At 39.7% G+C, this 18,037-nt stretch overlaps 1 protein-coding gene across 1 annotated transcript; it reads left to right on the forward strand.

The window, feature by feature from the left end:
• Positions 1-2,909: 2,909 nt before the first annotated feature.
• Positions 2,910-16,057, forward strand: ckmt1 (creatine kinase, mitochondrial 1). Its single transcript, XM_034879326.1, has 9 exons — positions 2,910-3,182; positions 4,966-5,164; positions 5,823-5,918; positions 6,023-6,244; positions 7,044-7,129; positions 9,245-9,368; positions 11,416-11,550; positions 12,149-12,274; positions 15,188-16,057. Exons 1-9 carry the CDS (start codon positions 3,034-3,036, stop codon positions 15,299-15,301), a joined length of 1,251 nt encoding a protein of 416 aa, XP_034735217.1. The 5' UTR covers positions 2,910-3,033; the 3' UTR covers positions 15,302-16,057.
• The last annotated feature ends 1,980 nt before the right edge of the window (positions 16,058-18,037 follow it).

The following is an 18,037-nucleotide window of genomic DNA, read 5'->3' on the forward strand; positions in this document are numbered from 1 at the left end:
TCTTCATGTGAGTCATTACGTTGCAATTTACTTCAAAAATGTGATGTGGGTTATATTAAAGGGTGTAAATACGTTTGCTATCAATACATGTGTTTTATATTTGCATTTAAATTGAGGTAGAATGGTTACTTGTGTTCATTTTTTTATTACATTCCCCAGTTTTTTGTTAAATAATAAAGCAAGTTCAAGTTAAGTGAATCCATTTTATAGACACTGTTTTTTCCAGCAACACTTACTATCATATATTTTTATTTGATCATGCAGGTGGGTGGTTGAATTTTAGCAGAGTTACATGTACATTTTACATTATTTGTTCAAATACATCCTACTGTGTTGCAAACTAATTCCATATCCTGCAGAAATGCAATGTGAACTTTCCTCTTTAATCCACAGATTACTAAATTATCCTCTATAAGGAGCTCAGGTCCTGAATGTGAAACAGCATGGCCTCCGTCTGGAAACTAGAGACTGCAGGGGACATTGTAAAGTGGACATGCAGGTCTTTAACTGCACAGTGCACAGATCTTATTACTGACTTTATCCAAAATATTTCAAATGATGAGTTGTTTTTGCAAAAATAAAGTACATTAAATCACAATGCAGCTGAGAAAGTTAGTTATCTACATGCATACACACTGCAACGTGAAAGAAAAGTCTGAAGAAGTCAGATGAGCTCATAGTCTAGAAGTGGCAGTAAGATCTGAGGTTTGTGATGTCAAGCTTTGAGTTTAAGGTATTCTAAGGTTTTCTTTACTTATTGCTTCAGTACATCTTAACTATTAAAAGAACTTTACTATAAGTAATCCTTTCACAAAAATGTGGTACTAGATCTTTTCCATAAATATTGATGTTATTGCTAAAGGTTTCTTGGAGGTCAATGTTACCTTTAGTGGTACCCACACGTATCAATAGACAAAGAAACCCGAGTACCAGTCATTCTCTCTTGAGTAAACTTAAATCAGCCTGGGACGTTTTGTTAGGAGGATGTTGCAGCTGTTTTTATGGTATGAATGACTGGATTAGCCTTGTGATCAGTTTTAATGCAGAAAAAGCTTACTTATCCTCTGCGTTGTGTGTTTTGGGCTGTGTGAGGGAGCCCTGGCATCGTGATGTGAAACCCTTCAGTGCTGCAGCCCCATTCACTGGCCTTTAGTATTCACACCACGCACTTCACCACCACTGTCAAGATAACCAAAATAAGATATGTAATTTCCTTTTATTTCACAATAATGTAATGTGTACACACACACGCATACACACACACACACACACACACACACGGATAATTCTTACTAATGTATTTACTATAACATCTTAATGCTGCAGCTGCCAAGGTGGAACAAGTGTAGAGCAATTGCAATTTCTCATATTTTATAAGATGATCATTTGAATTTGTAAGAAGTTTGCAAATAAATGTAGTGCAGAATAGAATTAACCTCCGCAATAGAATAAAGTACACACAGATAAGATAAAACTTGATGTATTCCGAGGAAGGTTGCTGTAAAACTTAAATAAAGTAGGATAAGATAAGATAAAATGGTCCTTTATTGATCCCCAGAGGAGAAATTCAACTGTTGCAGCAGCACAAGACAGAAATGAGTAAAGATAGAGAAGTACTGGTACAAAATAAAATAAAAATAAGAATTAATAACATAAGATATAAAATGTATATACAACTAGTAAAAGAGTACAAGTAAATAAGAGCAATTAAAGACAAGTTACAAGCTCCAGTATTCTGTCAGGTTAGCGACTTGAACCCAAAACCAGATGAATAGACATTTCAAAGATTTAGAAGAGTTTAAACTACTGAAAGTAGTGAAACTGGGCTTGTAGAAGAATCGTCTCGGATGATGGAACAGGCAGCAGAACACAGCCATTTTCTTCAGAGCTCAAAAAGCGATAACATTAAAGCAGGTAAGGCAGCTGGAGATATCTGTAATTTAGTTTTGACTAGGCAAAACTGAATTATACATTTCTCGATCTGTCTTTTTTACTTGTCAAAATCACGTTACAGATATCTTGGTAACACTTTACAATAAGGTACACAAAAAAAGTAGGTAGTTAATGATTAACGAATGAGGAAGGAATGGTTAGTTAATGAGTAGTTACTGGATGGCTGTGATTCAAGCACTAATGATTAGTTGCTGTTAAACAGACTGGTAGTCACTGTTACGTGAATGAGTAATGAATGGGTAATTAAGCATTCACTACCATTGGCATTGAGGGGTGGTTAATCATCAATGAATGATTGAATCGTTATGGGTCGTTATGGGTACCTGCAGATAAAGTGAGACATCATACTGAGTGGTTAGTCAGTAAGGATTGATTAGTTAGTACCAATGGTAGTGAATGCTCATTAGTCATTCTTTAATGATTAGTTAAGCATTATGAATGCTTAACTAATCATTTTTTAATGTTTAACCACCACTCAGTACCAATGGTAGTAATTGCTTAACTTGCCATTCATTACTCATTCATTTAACAGTAACTCCTGTCTGTTTGACAGTCACTTAGTGCTGGAATCACAGTCAAACATTAGCCACTCTTTCCTCATTCGTTAATCATCAACTACCTACTTTTTTGTGTACCTTTTTGAAAAAGTATTACCATTAATTCCGGATAGTCAAACTTAAATTTTAAATGTTAAAAGGGCTTGTCATGGTAGCCAAAGCTTAACAGCTGCGCTGATGAGCCGGAACACAGGTGAGTGATTAAGGAATTGCTTGCATTGCCGTGTTTATTATAGCAAAGAATGTAAATTAAGCCAACAGAGAGTGAATGAAGAGGGAGTGGTGAGAGAGTGTGTCAGACACTGGTAGCTGTGTACATTGAACTACATCACAATTGTAATTGTCTTTTACACTTTTATTTTGAAGCTACAACTACATTTCCGGTATCATTCTGTGTTTCTCCGTCCCACTTTACGTCGCTCCTGTTAAACCTTCTCCTCCCTCCCTGCTTTCATTCCATCAGAGGCACTTCATCACCGACGCTCCCGTCCACCTGTCAGTCCTTCCCTGCAGAAAACAAAAAATGGCAAGCAGCTTCTCAAGAATCCTGTCCTCCAAACGAAAAATCCAGATCCTGTCGTTGGTGGGGGGCTCTGTAACGGCTGGATTTCTACTGCACCGGGATCATGTCACCGCCGGAGGAGTGCCCGTACGCAGGAGCTACCCCGCCAGGTAACGCTACCCCGGTTTGTGTGAAATGGCTTTAAAAACACCATGAATGTAATTATGTTTAATAATTAAGGAGTCATATGTATATAGTCACGTCAACGACGTAAATTAAGCATAATTATGTTCTACAGTAAAGAGTTAATGAAAAAAAGGCGGGGTGTGAAACATCAAAGTAACCTTGTTAGCTGTACAGTAAACAACAATGTTACCACCCCGACACATATAGATGTCTACACCAACAAAAATAGTCTTTTTACAACGCTTTTGCTGCCATTATGTCTGTTGTTAATATGATTTAAGGTACAATAGGCATAACGTCTGCCTACAAACCTGCTCCTAAAATACAGATTTAGCATAAGCCATGTAGCCTTTAATGGGAAATTGTGAAGTAGCCTAAAGCTAATTTATAGGTTCATATTTTAGGCAAATATAACATTGGAAAAAGCAGTTGTTTTCCTCATAATTAATGTGTGCTGTGGGATGACAGTCTAGAATGGGTATGGTTGTAAATATACAGTAAAATAAGACTCGGAGAGGCTGGGGAGATATGGTGCTTACGTGTCCAACTACACGCCGCATCAAAAAGCAGTGCATAGCCTATAGCCTTCATAATTATTAACAAAAGGTTATCTGCTGCTCAGATATAAAACCCTGCCCAGGGTGGTGCAGAACGATGACACACCGATCACACCGAATTAGCACACATAGTCTTTACACAAAAAGTAGGTTAAAATAATAGGCATGTTAAACATGTTACTATCACAAGGGTGGCAGTAGCTCAGTCTGTCAGGGTCGCCGGTTCAAGTCCCCATGCGGAACACAGTACGGAGTGTGGATTTGTGGCTGGAGAGATGCCACTTCACCTACTGGGCACTGCCAGGTGCTCTTGAGCAAGGCACCGTACCCCCCCCCCCCCCCCATAAGAAAAATTGGAACAGCGTAACAGCAGACAGTTTGTGCAAGGCAAGCACTGATAACATTAACCGCCTTCTCAACTCATTGTTGTGGAGGAAAGGGGAATGTGTGCCTTTTGTAGTAGACTAGAATTTCTCTGTGACAAAAATCTTGGATACATACTGTATATTATCGTCATCAGTGATGCTTGTCACATTGTTCGGGGAGCAATTAGGAAATACAGGTTTTGTATAATTTTAATTTAAATAACATAGCCTTCCTTGTCTTATGATAGACAGGAAATAGGAACACATTTGCTACTTAGCCTTTGCTGCTTCTGCAGTTTTAGTCTCTATAATGCCTAACTCAATTTCATTCCATCCAGAAAGTATTTAGTTTGAATAAAAGCCAGACTTTGACAGCGGGTTCTTTTTGTTTCCATACTAGCTTGCCCAAAGACCTAAATAATCAATAACAGATAGAGGTGAATTAGTCATTAGTCTTGTGTCAATTCAGCAGCACAATTTTATGGAAACAAAGTAACTATAAAGGCTCTCTTCTCCATCTGCAATGGCACATTTGTTACCTTATATGAAAGAGAGCCAAGAGGTGTTGTCTTTAACATATCATTTAGCTTTAATTATTATTCACAATGTCCCAGCATATCCTACATTATTATCCTCAACTATAATACAATTATTAGACACGTTTTGCAGCAGGTTGTCCAACAGCCATTAGGTCACAGGATTAAACCCCAGTTACCTGTACTGTACGTGCCATTTGGTAGTGTCCTTGAATGAGTCACTCACTCCGCAACTGCTCCAATGGCAAAGCCAGGGTCAACCTGTGGCCACACTGCTTTGTTTCCTATCTTGAATTTGTATTTGTGCAGTGCGGAGTACCCGGACTTGCGCAAACACAACAACTGCATGGCCAGTCACCTGACACCTGCCATCTATGCCAAGCTGTGTGATAAGGCCACTCCCAATGGGTACACGCTGGACCAGGCCATTCAGACAGGCGTGGACAACCCTGGGCACCCGTTCATCAAGACTGTTGGTATGGTGGCAGGAGACGAGGAATCTTATGAGGTCAGATATCATTGTACTTTTTCAAACCCACAAATACACACATGCAAGCCCCTCATCTTTCAGTGGCAAGGACAACATTGACAAAGTCCACACTGCAGACAATTACATAGTACATCAAAGTACTGCAAACTGGTGTTGGTATGACTTAAGAAATGGTCTAACCCAACTTGTTTTTAGTATTAAGACAACTTCTACAAATGTGAAACCACTGTAATCATCAGAAATGATTTGGAAATGTGTATTGTAGTAGGAAGGATTATTACAGCACAGGAGAGGGAGAGTTTTAGGCCAGGACACCTCTTTTGGGATGTCTCAGTCTATCTATAGTGAGGGTTTGACTATATTTCCATTTTAATCTAGTACTTCCTTTAGAGGCCCCACAAATGTCTTGCCCTTCTTCCTGTCAACATGTTTTTTTAATCTGATATGGATCTTGAGTCACCATTCAGTGGGAGTGTTGAAGTTCAGTACACTGATAATCTATTATAAAGGATATATTATGCATGACCTAAATGAGCTGATTCTGCTGGACAGTCTTGTGGTCCAGAAAGGGATAATGTCCGATGTCACATCACATTATATCCAGATTTTAGCACACAAATGATTAATCCATGAATATTCTGTATTTTTATATTCCTAAACTGTGGGTCTGTCTCAGGTATTTGCAGACCTGCTGAACCCTGTCATCAAAGAAAGGCACAACGGCTACGACCCCTGCACCATGAAGCACCCCACCGACCTGGATTCCAGCAAGGTAATACTCTCAATGACACTACAGAGGGTCTTCTGGTCAGAGAACTCAAATCAGTGATGTGCAAAATATATGTAGAAATATTTCTCTACCTGCCTTTGTTTCAGATCCATTCGGGCAACTTTGACGCAAATTATGTGCTGTCGTCCAGGGTGAGAACGGGCCGCAGTATCCGTGGGCTGAGCCTGCCTCCCGCCTGCACCCGGGCAGAGCGCAGGGAGGTGGAGAGGGTGGTGGTGGAAGCCCTCTCTGGCCTGAAGGATGACCTGGCCGGGAGGTACTTCAGCCTCACCCAGATGACAGACAAGGAGCAGCAACAGCTCATTGATGTGAGTGATGCAGTGGTAGATGTTGTACATTATTGAGGTACCAGTTTGGACTTACATTGCTAAACAGTTATTTAACAATTCCAGTTTGTTTAGATTTCAGACAGAGGTTACATTTAAAGAGACTCACACTCATACTGTATGCAGTGTGAATGCAAGAAAAAATGTGCTATGTATATCTATTGGGTAATGTTCCAAACAGGGCTATTTCATGCTTGCTTTGTTTTTGTTTTGGTAGAAACAAAATCTTTTCACAGTTTCATCACATTTAGAACTAAAATTCTAGTTAAATATAACATCAGAACAGTTTACTATTTCATGTCCCTTAACTCAATAATCTTAACAAAACCGTCCTATAATCAGTCATTTTAATACAGTAGCAGCAGTGATAGTACATGATCTGTGGACCCTGCTAGATCCCTTTTTAAATTGAAAAATACACACAGTATCTTCAAAGTGATAGTAATGCCTAGTGTAATGGATCTGATTCCCATGAGGTTCCTTACGTAAAACATATGCACTCATGTTAAATATATTGAGATTTGGTTAAAACTGTTTCAAGTTTTAGCAGAGGAAACAAAATAAGGAGCAGACAGTTTTATCTTGTTGTCAGGAATGGGTTTGAGTTGAGCATGCTGCGGCATTTTTCTCCTACCCACAATGAGAAAGATTGAACAGATTATTGAATTCTTAAGTCTCACGTCCTCATTTTTTCTTTCTCCTTGTGACAATACTGTCCAATCCAAGTTAGCCATTGTTGGCATTTTGAGTATAACATGTCTTTTCTCTGTATTTTCAATAGGACCACTTCCTGTTTGACAAGCCTGTGTCTCCCCTCTTGACATGTGCAGGCATGGCCCGTGATTGGCCAGATGCCCGTGGTATATGGTAAGTGATACAACCTAATGATTCAACCTTCTGGCTGAACTTCTTCATTCAAGACGATACAAGACCCGAGTAATGTTATTTTAAATGTAATGGAAAACCTAACTGATTTGATGGAATTGATAAGTTTAGGCACTTGCCGATTGTCTGCTGACTGACTTGCTGATTTTATTTATCCATGACACTTATAGAGTATGTTTATAGACTAAGTGAAGTTGTGAGTTGCTTTTGCATCCTTTAAGTTCAGCCCTCCAGCCAGTTCTCTTTGGCATCCTCACTCTCTACATCATTTCTTTAAGGTGGTTTAGGTCATCCATATACTATAAATATGTGTGTGTGTATATATATATATATATACACTGTAAGTATTAATATAAATTAACAATCAGTTTGATTTGCTAGGATTTGTATGAATGTTTTCCTCCATTCCTGGAAACTGGCAGCTGGTCATACAAACAAACAATCTCAAAACTGTAATCTTCCCTCTGTCCCAAATGAGGACAATCTTTTAAATGATTAATTAAATGCCCCAAATATATAACTTTATAGGCATCTTATCAACTTTACAATTTATTTCTGAGTTGATAGAGTTGCTCCGGTAATATCATTTCCCCGTTGCTGAGCTGTGGTGGAGGTGTATTAGCAATGCGGACAATGCTCCCTCAGCCCTGAGTTTCAGCGTGTGCCCAGGAATAGACAAATGCAACGCATCAGCCAGGCAAAATCAATCACCAGCCTCCCTCCTCTCTCCCTCTGCCAGCCGTATCAGCCTATCCTCTCCTTAATAATTCACCTTCACTTCATCCCTCCGTCATCTCTTTTTTCAGGTCCACTGGCAGCTTTCTCTTTCCCTTTCTGGCTCATTCTCTTTTCATTTTTTTCGCTTCTCATGTGTCATGTTCTACTTTCTCTCCTTTTTGCTTAACATCCCCCACCCTTCAATACTTCTTTTTTGTTTTACTTCCCCCTCATGTTCTTTTTTTCTGTCATTCAAGTATCCTGCCCTACTGTATTCTCTAACTCCTCTCTCTCTCTATTTTCCTCTCTCCAACCTGATGGCTCCGTAACCTATCCATTACCTTATTAAATCTCTAACAATATTAAGAAGGTCCGTTTGGACTGAAAACCTTTGTAGTGACAGTCTCTAGGTGCACTCTAAAAATGAAATGAAATCTAATGTGTAAAAGTTAACAATTTCCCCTGAGATTGCTTGTTCATTGGGCCATCAAGATCCATGCTTCCCCTGGGGAGCATAACTGTGTTCATCAAATGCCACTGTACTTTACAGTACATTCATTTACATATTTTTATTTATAATATTTACAAGTGGAAATGTTAGCCCCACTGTGGCACTTGAGGGAAGGTCAGAGGGTGACCAAAATCGTAATGATTAATAAACTGCATGCCATTAATCTTTAGAGCAAAACTCATTGGAATTTGGTCAGTTGCTTTTGAAGTACCTTGCTATCTGAATCTTACTTATGTAAATGTGTGTGTAGTCAAGTCTCCATAGAAAATGAGATCTTAATCTTAATGGGAGGGTTATTTGTGTACGGCAAGTGTTTTCTTTTTTTTTACCTGCTAAGGCCAACAGATAAAAAAAGAAATTTCTGAGAAAAACAATAGTCAGTGACATGGGGCAAAAGCATTCTCCTCAATGACTGATGTTTAATGGCCTTCTCTCTACTCACCAATGTCATATGGCTCCCTTAATAGAGAAAACCCATCACCGATCTCTACTATTTAACTTATCCAACACACTTTCTGCCTATATGCTTCCAAAATACCTCAGTCTGGGAAAAAATCTTCAAATATTGATTTATGTACGACATTAACTTTGTATTTGGAATCAGTAAATACAATTAAAGTAGTTGATCATGTAAAAAAAAATAACATGGTTATAAGCTATGGATTAAAAAGGTATATCCGCTCTGTGTTCAACCATTTACTGGTTACTGCATCGGAATAAATGACCCCTCCCTCCCTGGGCGCTGCATTGTGTCTGTCCACTGCTATCTTGATAGCTACGATGGGGCAAACACAGAGGACAAATAACCCTTTGCCACTACGATATCAATTCTCTATTACTCAAATTTAATATTACTTCTCTCTGTGCAGGCACAACAACGACAAGACATTCCTGATTTGGATCAATGAAGAGGATCACACCAGGGTCATCTCCATGGAGAAGGGAGGGAATATGAAGAGAGTCTTTGAGAGGTTCTGCAAAGGCCTCAAGGAGGTAAGGCTGTGCTTCTAGACTGTGCTGCTCATGAGTATAGGAACCTCTGCTTAAATTGAATAAAAAGAGGAATATATTTTTTAGTTTCTTATTGCCTTAATTAACAAATGAAGACAAATCCAACCTAGAGATTGACATGGGTACTTCCCATAAAATCATCTCTCGTAGCACTTTAATATCAGTTAACCATGAATCAGAAACTGCCTGTTTCTGTTTAATTACATGGTGATATTACAATAACAGAGGTGTAGATATTACCTGGAAATCCTTCTGGTAGTTTCCAGGTAATCTCTGCACCTCTGTTGTTTTAAAATTACCATTAATGTGTCTTGTCCTGCACGCACGTAACCCTGTGCAATCTGACCAGCAGCTAAACACCTTCCACCATCAAGCACTGGAGACTGGAATCATCACAACTCAGTTTAGTTGACTTACAAAGGGTGAAACTGGGATGAAACACAATGACTAGTCACTTAGATATTAATGAGTCACAGACATGATACAATGATAACTGTAAAAACAACATAACTACACAGCACTGTAATGCAATAGTATATTAAGTAGGCTAGCTAATTAAGCTAGCTAAGAAGAAATAAAGGAAATACACAATGTATTGTTATTCAGTGTGCGTAATATAACCTATATTGTTTATCTAAATATATACTTACATGTGGCACAACCCAAGATAAAAGTGGCAAACTAGCTTACTAAAGCATACCGTTAGTCTAATATGAGCTATCAATCATCATCATAAATATACATATTGCACATCAAACATTCTGACAATAGTTAACAGAGCTATCCTAACAGTATGTCAGCATCTATTTCACATAGAGAATTCTAACAAAGGCATGTAATGTCGAAGATTGCTGTGGATAGTATGGAGAGATGATAAGACACCATGAGGCTTCCTGCTCACATTCAACTTCCTGACTAAATCCCAGGGTGCAAAGCTCCTGCAGTTCCTCCTACATATATTACCCTATCATTATCATGTTATTACAAAATGAATATAACTATATTACCATTACCCAGATATCGTATATAGTTTGTTCTACATGTGTGTGTGTGTGTTCATTTAAGAACTATAGGAACTTTTTAGTCAAGTTAAGCAGGGGTTCCTGTACTCATGAGCAGCACGTGTGGGGATTCTTTAAGATGTTGAGATGAGAGAGAGAGGATGGCTAGGAATGACAAAGAGGAGACTGAACTTTGACTGTCTTCAGATTTCTCACCGATCTGGATGCACCACATTTCCAAGTCATCTCAGGATGTCATATAAACTGCAGTCATATAAGGGCTACAGTGAATTGCCACTGACCAGTTTGATGTGCACAGAAGCACATATACTGGGGTGGTTATTTTTCAGCAGCCTTGTATCAGTTGTGGATGATTTAACCAAGTTACTGGATTACAGTATACCATTGTGCACTTGGGCAGAGCATCTTTACCTTGGCAGCTGTAACGAACATATCTATCCTGCTGTCATCAGATGGCTGTAGGGATTTCATCAGCAAATGGGAAGGGCATAAATCCAGTGTAAAAGCATCTAGTGTATGCTTGCAAAAGCAAAAAAACTGCTTGTACTAGTCTTTGCCCTGCCATGAAAATAAAGCCTGTAAACGGACCCACAAAAACACACGGTCCAAACATGGCCGTGCAAACATAAATTATTTATCTACTCTGTCCAAGTTTCCCACTCGAGAAAAAGGACAAGCAATGCAACATCTGTTCTGGCGCTGGGATGTTGCACTTAGGGTGCAACAAAAAAAACAGTGCTACATTAGGGTCATTTTGACTCCAGCAGTATGCCAGTGTTTGTGCCAGTCCACTCCCACGAGAGTTCATTCAACAGTCCCACAAGTCAACAGCTCTCCATTCTTCACTTGACAGCAGTGGCACATTAAAACAGCCAGTAACAATTTGAACAGTATGTACGTACAGAACCATCAAACCAAAGTCATGATCACCTCCATATACCAGAGGTCAGAGATTGTATGAATGAAACACACACTCATTGTGTTGCGACTGATTCGATCTCTCTAAGGTGGAGCGTCTGATCCAGGAGAGAGGCTGGGAGTTCATGTGGAGCGAGAAGCTCGGTTACATCCTCACCTGCCCCTCCAACCTGGGCACAGGGCTCAGGGCCGGGGTCCACGTCAAATTGCCCCGGCTCAGCAAGGTAACACAATAGTTGTGATAGAAAAAAATGATTTGATACTCATGCTTTAGTAGATAAGGGTGGATCTTTTGTGTGGCTATTCTATTTGTGTGTCACACATTGAAAAACAGAGTGTATGCATGGCCTGGAAAACATCAAAGCATTACATTTTAAAAGTTGAGGCCCTAAAAAAACTGAGGGATCTTGTGTTCTTAATGTGTGCTATATAGTACAAGCAAGCAACAGAATAAGTTATGTTTTATTTTTAGTTTATTACATTATTTGTAACCACATGCATGCCAACTACAATAATTGTACTGTGTAGGGCTATTACAAAATGCCAAATGACTTATTTTTTTATTGCATCTGATTTATTAAACTTTTAAAATGATGTGCAACCGTTAAAACTCCAAAATAAAATTTTTTAGAATTTTTATTGGTCGTGTTGACCATGAAATGAGCTGTTCATAAGATTATTCACTCTTGGTGGAGGGGAACTCAAAAGGTCTGAATGATACCTGCAGATATCTGAAAGTAAATAAAGTAATAATTTCCCATTGAGTAATATGGTGATTAATGTGCTTTGAAAGTAGAATAACTCCTCTCCCCCAACCCCAAGGATCCCCGCCTCAATACGATCCTGAACAACCTGCGTCTGCAGAAGCGAGGGACCGGTGGTGTGGACACCGCTGCTGTGGGCGGAGTGTTCGACATCTCCAACCTGGACCGCCTGGGACTGTCTGAGGTAGGGAAGCGTCTGTAGAAATTCACGGAAATGGTAGCTGAGTGAAGACAAAGACTGTGAACAATGGCCCCTTAACACACGGGCCTCTAGGGGCCTCAGGAGACATGAGCTTTAAAAAAAAGTTTAAATATATAGGCTAAATCATAAATTATGATATTAGCCTATATATTTGCACCGCCGCCATGAACAATATCGGGCCAGTGAAGTCACAGAGGTGTCCCGTACATAGTTGACTATCAGGACACTGTACTGTATATCCACATTTTGTAATTCTTCAAATCACAAATAGGGTAGCTGTAGTATCGCGAGCAGGCTATGTGCTGAAGAAGAGGAAACTCACTAAATGCTTCCTCTTACTTGAATGGTTGGGTCTTTGTAAATTATAGAGTAATCTAGACCTACTCTATCTGTCAAGTGTCTTGAGATAAATCTTCTTATTTGATACTATAAATAAAATGGAATTGAAAGTGAATTGAATTGAAAGAGAAGCACTGGTAGGCAACAGGAGGACTGAAAGACTTTTTGTGTTGCATGCCTGTAGTGGGTGAACGCGTGGACACATCCTCCCTGTGTAAACAAAGATATATCCAATATGAATATTTATTGTGTCACAGTGTTGTCAGTGTGATAACAAGTTGGATTTTGTGGAGCAAAAAATAGCAACTCAATTATGGAACACAACGGACATACGGTTGTTGTTTTTTTGGACCAAATGGAGCTAAAGCTGTTTTCCACAATTGCGAGATAAGTGAGAGGAAAAATAGAGGAGTGGACAGGAGAGGAAGAAGAGAGGAGTGTTCTTGTCCAGACAGTACATGTAGTTCGTCTTTGTGATGTACTTGTCCGTGTTGTTACGCCTGACGAAGTCTTACTTTACAATGGAGCTGTTCTCTATTGTTGCGAACGTGTGGTCGCTTATTTTATTCTGATTACACGGAGAGTGGAGATGGCTCTTTGCTGTTTCTGGGTGGAGTTTTCTTACTGTTACATAACTTGAAGATGTGACTCTTTGTGATTGACTGAACATAGACTGCCCATTGGATCTGTGCAAAAATAAATCCAGGACTTTGACATAAAGAGGTTTAAGAGTTGTTGTAAGTGGAGCATTGTGGCCATCTGACTCCAATATCCACTTTTTTTTTTTTTTTTTTTTTTGAGAGCGTGGGCTGCTCACTGCTGTTTGGTCCTCCATCATTCAGACTGGTGAGAGCAGAGCTCTGAGGGTGGAGTCAACCAAGTAATAGATGGAGGAAGGGACAGATGGAGCAAAGTGCAGGAGAACAAAAAAACTTTTCCAATCAGAGCAATGACAGTATCCTGGATTTGAACAAAAATGTAAAATATTTGAAGAAGAAAAAAGAAATCTGGGAAAACATAGGGAAAAAAAGCTTTCAAAATGTCAGAATTTAACTCAGTGTTCAGCTTAAATCAAACTACTTTGTAGATGTGGTTCTCAAAAGCATCAAACACATTAAAAGTATACTGTGCAGGATTTGTTCGATGGTTTTTGTGGACACACAGCATTCAAAGTTGGTCCTGCTCAATGAGCCAGAGAAAGAGAGAGAGAGGCTCCACTTGGGGATGTGAGCAGGCATCCTGCAGACCCCCCTGTTGAACTGGAGGGTGCCAACTCACATGGAGCCCAAAGGCTTTTTGCTGAGGCCCATAAACGTCAAATTAACAGCATAATAATAACACAGGTAAAGGGCAGGGTCCCTGCAGAAACAGACCCCACCACACACTTCTAATGGGTCATAAGTGAGGATTGAGAGATAGGGGTGTTGGACTGGGGGGGAAAGGGGACTGAGTACCCAGGGCCCTCATGTAAGGAGTAAAAAGATAGAATGAATAGCTGTGGATGCAGGGAGAGGCCCATAGAAAATGCCTTTCTACAGGGCCCAGAATTTTGTCTTACACCCCTGTTGAGAAGGATTACTTATGTATGAGTCAATCCGTAGTTTTTTAGTAAAATTATACATAGCATACCTTTCAACATGTTGCGTTGTTTGAATATCTAAATGTGGATGTGGAAAAAATGTTAGTTAAAGACTTGAAAGATTTGATGTTTCTCTGTGAATAAAAAAGCATCCTGGGGCTCTGCCTTCCATATATTATAGTGTATAAACCTTATAGCTAACACCCCAAACATTGTTGTAAACTAGAACTGCATGCTAGTCTGTTTTGGAGGCGGGTTTTGCTTTTGACTAGTGTTTGGAGAAGGAATTCCTTAAAAAGGTTATTGGCCTCTAGTTGAAGCTCAGTTGAGAGTGCAGAATGCTTGTGTTTATATTTGGTAGTGTCTGTAATGTCCACGCTTTGGTAGAGAGGGGTTTGCAGATGTTACCCGTATCCTTATTTAGGGCTAAAAGATGGTATTGGTAACTAAATAAAATATATGACAGATAACCTCCATGTTTTAAGACATGAAAATACTCTGATATGCAAGTCTGGCTATCACCCGATCAAGCCAAGCTCAATAGATTTGAGATTGAGCATTGGTCTGGGGAGTCTGCCCTGTGCTTCATAGTTCAAATGACTCTGTACCCAATTGGATAGTCCTTCAACCAATCAGACCAATGATCCGGGTGACGTAGAAGCAACAGCGGCATTGACGGATTGCTACGTTTGGTGGCGTTATTGATTGTTATTGTGTCAAACCCGCCAACATTGCGCCATGTGGATGAGACAGTTTGTTTGTTTTTCCCACAAAATTGTGAACTGAAGCAGGAGAATTAAACATGCAGGTTTCCAGGGAGAGCTGCAGGGCGAAATCAAATCGCCAGCAGAGTGGGCGGGGTTTATCCAGTCTACCAATATACTGCTTTCAATAATAATTTGTGTCCGATAGGCTAGCTGATAATTTTCTATGCAAAATTATATAAAAGCACTAAAGGTGATGCGTCTCTCCCTCAGGTCCAGCTGGTGCAGACAGTGATTGATGGCGTCAACTACCTAATCGAGTGTGAGAAGAAACTGGAGAAAGGCCAGGACATCAAGGTGCCACCACCCCTTAAGTATTTCAAGTAGACACTGATCCCTGACCCCAGCCAACAAACCTCTGGGCACACACATGCACATACCCCTTGCTCGGTGCCCCTCATTTATTTCCACAACTAATCTAATCGTCTCTCCCTTTTCCATAGTATACCTCTCTATAATGTAATCTACATATATTATACGCAGCTATCTGTCGAAACCATACCAGAGTCCTAGAATACTGCATCAGGCTTTAGTGAGTTTCAGATGGGTTTCTAGATTAAACTCAAATTGTAACCTAGCTCTAACGGCAGCAAACTGTAGGCTGTTGTAACGAAGCAAAGATGGCCACCCGTTTCCCGTCTCTGCATGGCCTAACAGTTTCTATGGCTCTGCTCCCAAAGCACTCCTCAGCCCACCAAACCTGGCTTTACCTTGCCTCCGTCCCCTCCCACCGCATGTCCTATATACTCTTTCCCTCATTAGTGTGTGTTGATTGGTCATCCCTATTATCTGGTGCTTGTATTGTCCATCCATTTGTCCTCTACTTTCCATCGTGGATTGTGTGCACACTGTTTCTTTTCGCCATTTTGAGTGGATTTGAATGTAGGCTCACAGTGTAGGATTAAAGATACTCGTGTTCTCCAGAGGAGGTGTATCTTTGTTGACACACTGGTGTAAAAAAGTAATGTTATAACACACATGCCGGGCTTGGTTCTGTACCAGAAGTTCTTGAAGCAATATCATTCCAGCTCACCATGAAATGATGCACTGTAATGTCTTTTATTAAAGAAATCATCTACTTAACAGCAGTTTCTCTGTCTGTTATTTGTTGAGAGAGCGCTGCTTTTTTTCTTCTTCTTCTTCTACATGAGCCAGACGTCATTCTTTGGTATCCAATAGAATAAAGCCCAAGCTTTAAGTAACCATGGTCACCAAGTTTGAGGTGCATGGTTGCGATCAGTGTGGTTGCATAATGTCATGTGACAATGTTTAGTCAGGGTTCTTGTTTTCGTGAAGAGCCAAGACCTTTTCTGATTTAATCAGACATTTTAGGCCTCTCACTTGTCTCTGTGTCAGTTAAAGCAAAGGCAGATAATATTCTATATTTGTTTTTATTTGTGTCCTGTTGTATAGGTTTATGTATATAGGAACCAGTGGTTTAGGGGCTAAGTGTCCCGCTGAGAAAGTATTGAAAGATAGAATTAAACATTGTTATTTTTAATGTCTTTTCATGGGATGTTGATGTAAACAAAAATATAGAATATTGCCAGATTTTTAATTTAAGCTCCATGATGAATTACTATTAAATCTAACTGTGAACATGTAGTATGGTGCAAACACCCAGTATACAACCTTGGCAAGATATTCGCAAAATTAATCGCGTGCCTTCGGGAGTGAATACGAACCCAAATATGTGTCCGTCTTTTGTTTGAAGGTGAGTCCAAAGACATCAGTGTTTTCTCTGCAGTGCAGGGAGTATGTAACAAGTGCTTTGTCCCTTGGAGCATGAATAGATTTTTATTGTCTCCAGTGATGAAACAGGCAACAATTTCCCCAGTGTTTTGGTCTGCGCTGACAGGACAACAAGGCTTTGAGTGTTGGGACGAGACGCATCTGAGATGTCAAGTGTTGGTGTTGCTTCTCTCACTTCAAGGATTTGGAGGAAGATTCTTATGTCCTGAATACATCCTCCTCCCTCCCTCTCTCTATCGCTCACAGTACTTGGAGCATGTCACCAGCTTAATGCTGCAGACTTCTCTCCTCCTCCTTGTTCCAGATATGGCTGAGGAGAAAGCAGGTTTCTGTGGCAACCACTTCACAGAGGCAATGGGGGCTTTGATTTGAGAGGAAAGGAGCTTTGTGGGGGAAACAGAAAGACAAATCTCTACAGTGCAGAAGAGGGTAGCAGAGTGTACAGCCACACATATGAAACAGGCTCCTGGGATCAAATGGTGGTGGAACAGTGACGTCAATACTGTAACTAACAGACTTTGCGATAAACGTTGATTAAATGATTTAATAAAAAAGGCTTTATGGTATTAAGTGTAAGCTGTAAAGGCAATGTGCTGAGATGCCTTTGGGTGTACAATCAGCTTAGTGAACTTGAAACAGTACAGATGTTTTACAAAAAGCTATGTAGTGCAATACTGTTCGCAGCTCCACTAACATTAACTGTCAGAAAAACAAAACTCAAGCTTCTAACCTCATTTGGTCCCTAAATCATTTTCATCTAATTCTGCCATTCCCATATCAGCTGTGAGTTTACAGTAAACAGTGGCTGGTCTGGAAGAAAGACAGCTCTGGATTAGCACGGCTCGGCACGCGGCTTATGAGGTGTTGCTAAAAGAAACTTGTCTGTTTAGGAAGCAAGGTTTATAATAATAATGAAAGGAATATTTTCCACACAGACACACATTTTAGATGGAAATAATGGACCTTTGTTTTAAAATTGTCATGAGAGTCCATTAGTGCTTAAATAATCATGTAAACTTTTTACCCAAGCAAGATATACTCTAGGATTGCAGAATGTGTTTTTCTTGTTTAACAGGGAGCTCAATGTATTATAAAGATGTTACTATATGATCAAATATCACAATACTATATTTTTCTTGCACAATCTTATCAGATTTGTCTCTTTTCCTTTACTTTATCTGCATGAGTGGAGAGCATTGTTTATTCCTGGCATCTTTTTTATTATATTCTTTACCTACAATAACATCAGACAGCTATTTGAACAGTGGATAGGGTCCTGTCTTTATCAAACGAATGTGGCACAGTAGAGAT

This window comes from Etheostoma cragini, chromosome 8, assembly GCF_013103735.1.
Source record: "Etheostoma cragini isolate CJK2018 chromosome 8, CSU_Ecrag_1.0, whole genome shotgun sequence".
Lineage (NCBI taxonomy): Eukaryota > Metazoa > Chordata > Actinopteri > Perciformes > Percidae > Etheostoma > Etheostoma cragini.

What these genes read in the sequence shown, in the direction of transcription:
- ckmt1 (XM_034879326.1), top strand. Translation starts at nt 3,034, where the DNA reads ATGGCAAGCAGCTTCTCAAGAATCCTGTCCTCCAAACGAAAAATCCAG. An exon ending in AGCAGCAACAGCTCATTGAT is followed by an intron (nt 6,245 to 7,043) that starts GTGAGTGATGCA and finishes TATTTTCAATAG; the next exon opens with GACCACTTCCTGTTTGACAA. An exon ending in TCTGCAAAGGCCTCAAGGAG is followed by an intron (nt 9,369 to 11,415) that starts GTAAGGCTGTGC and finishes GATCTCTCTAAG; the next exon opens with GTGGAGCGTCTGATCCAGGA.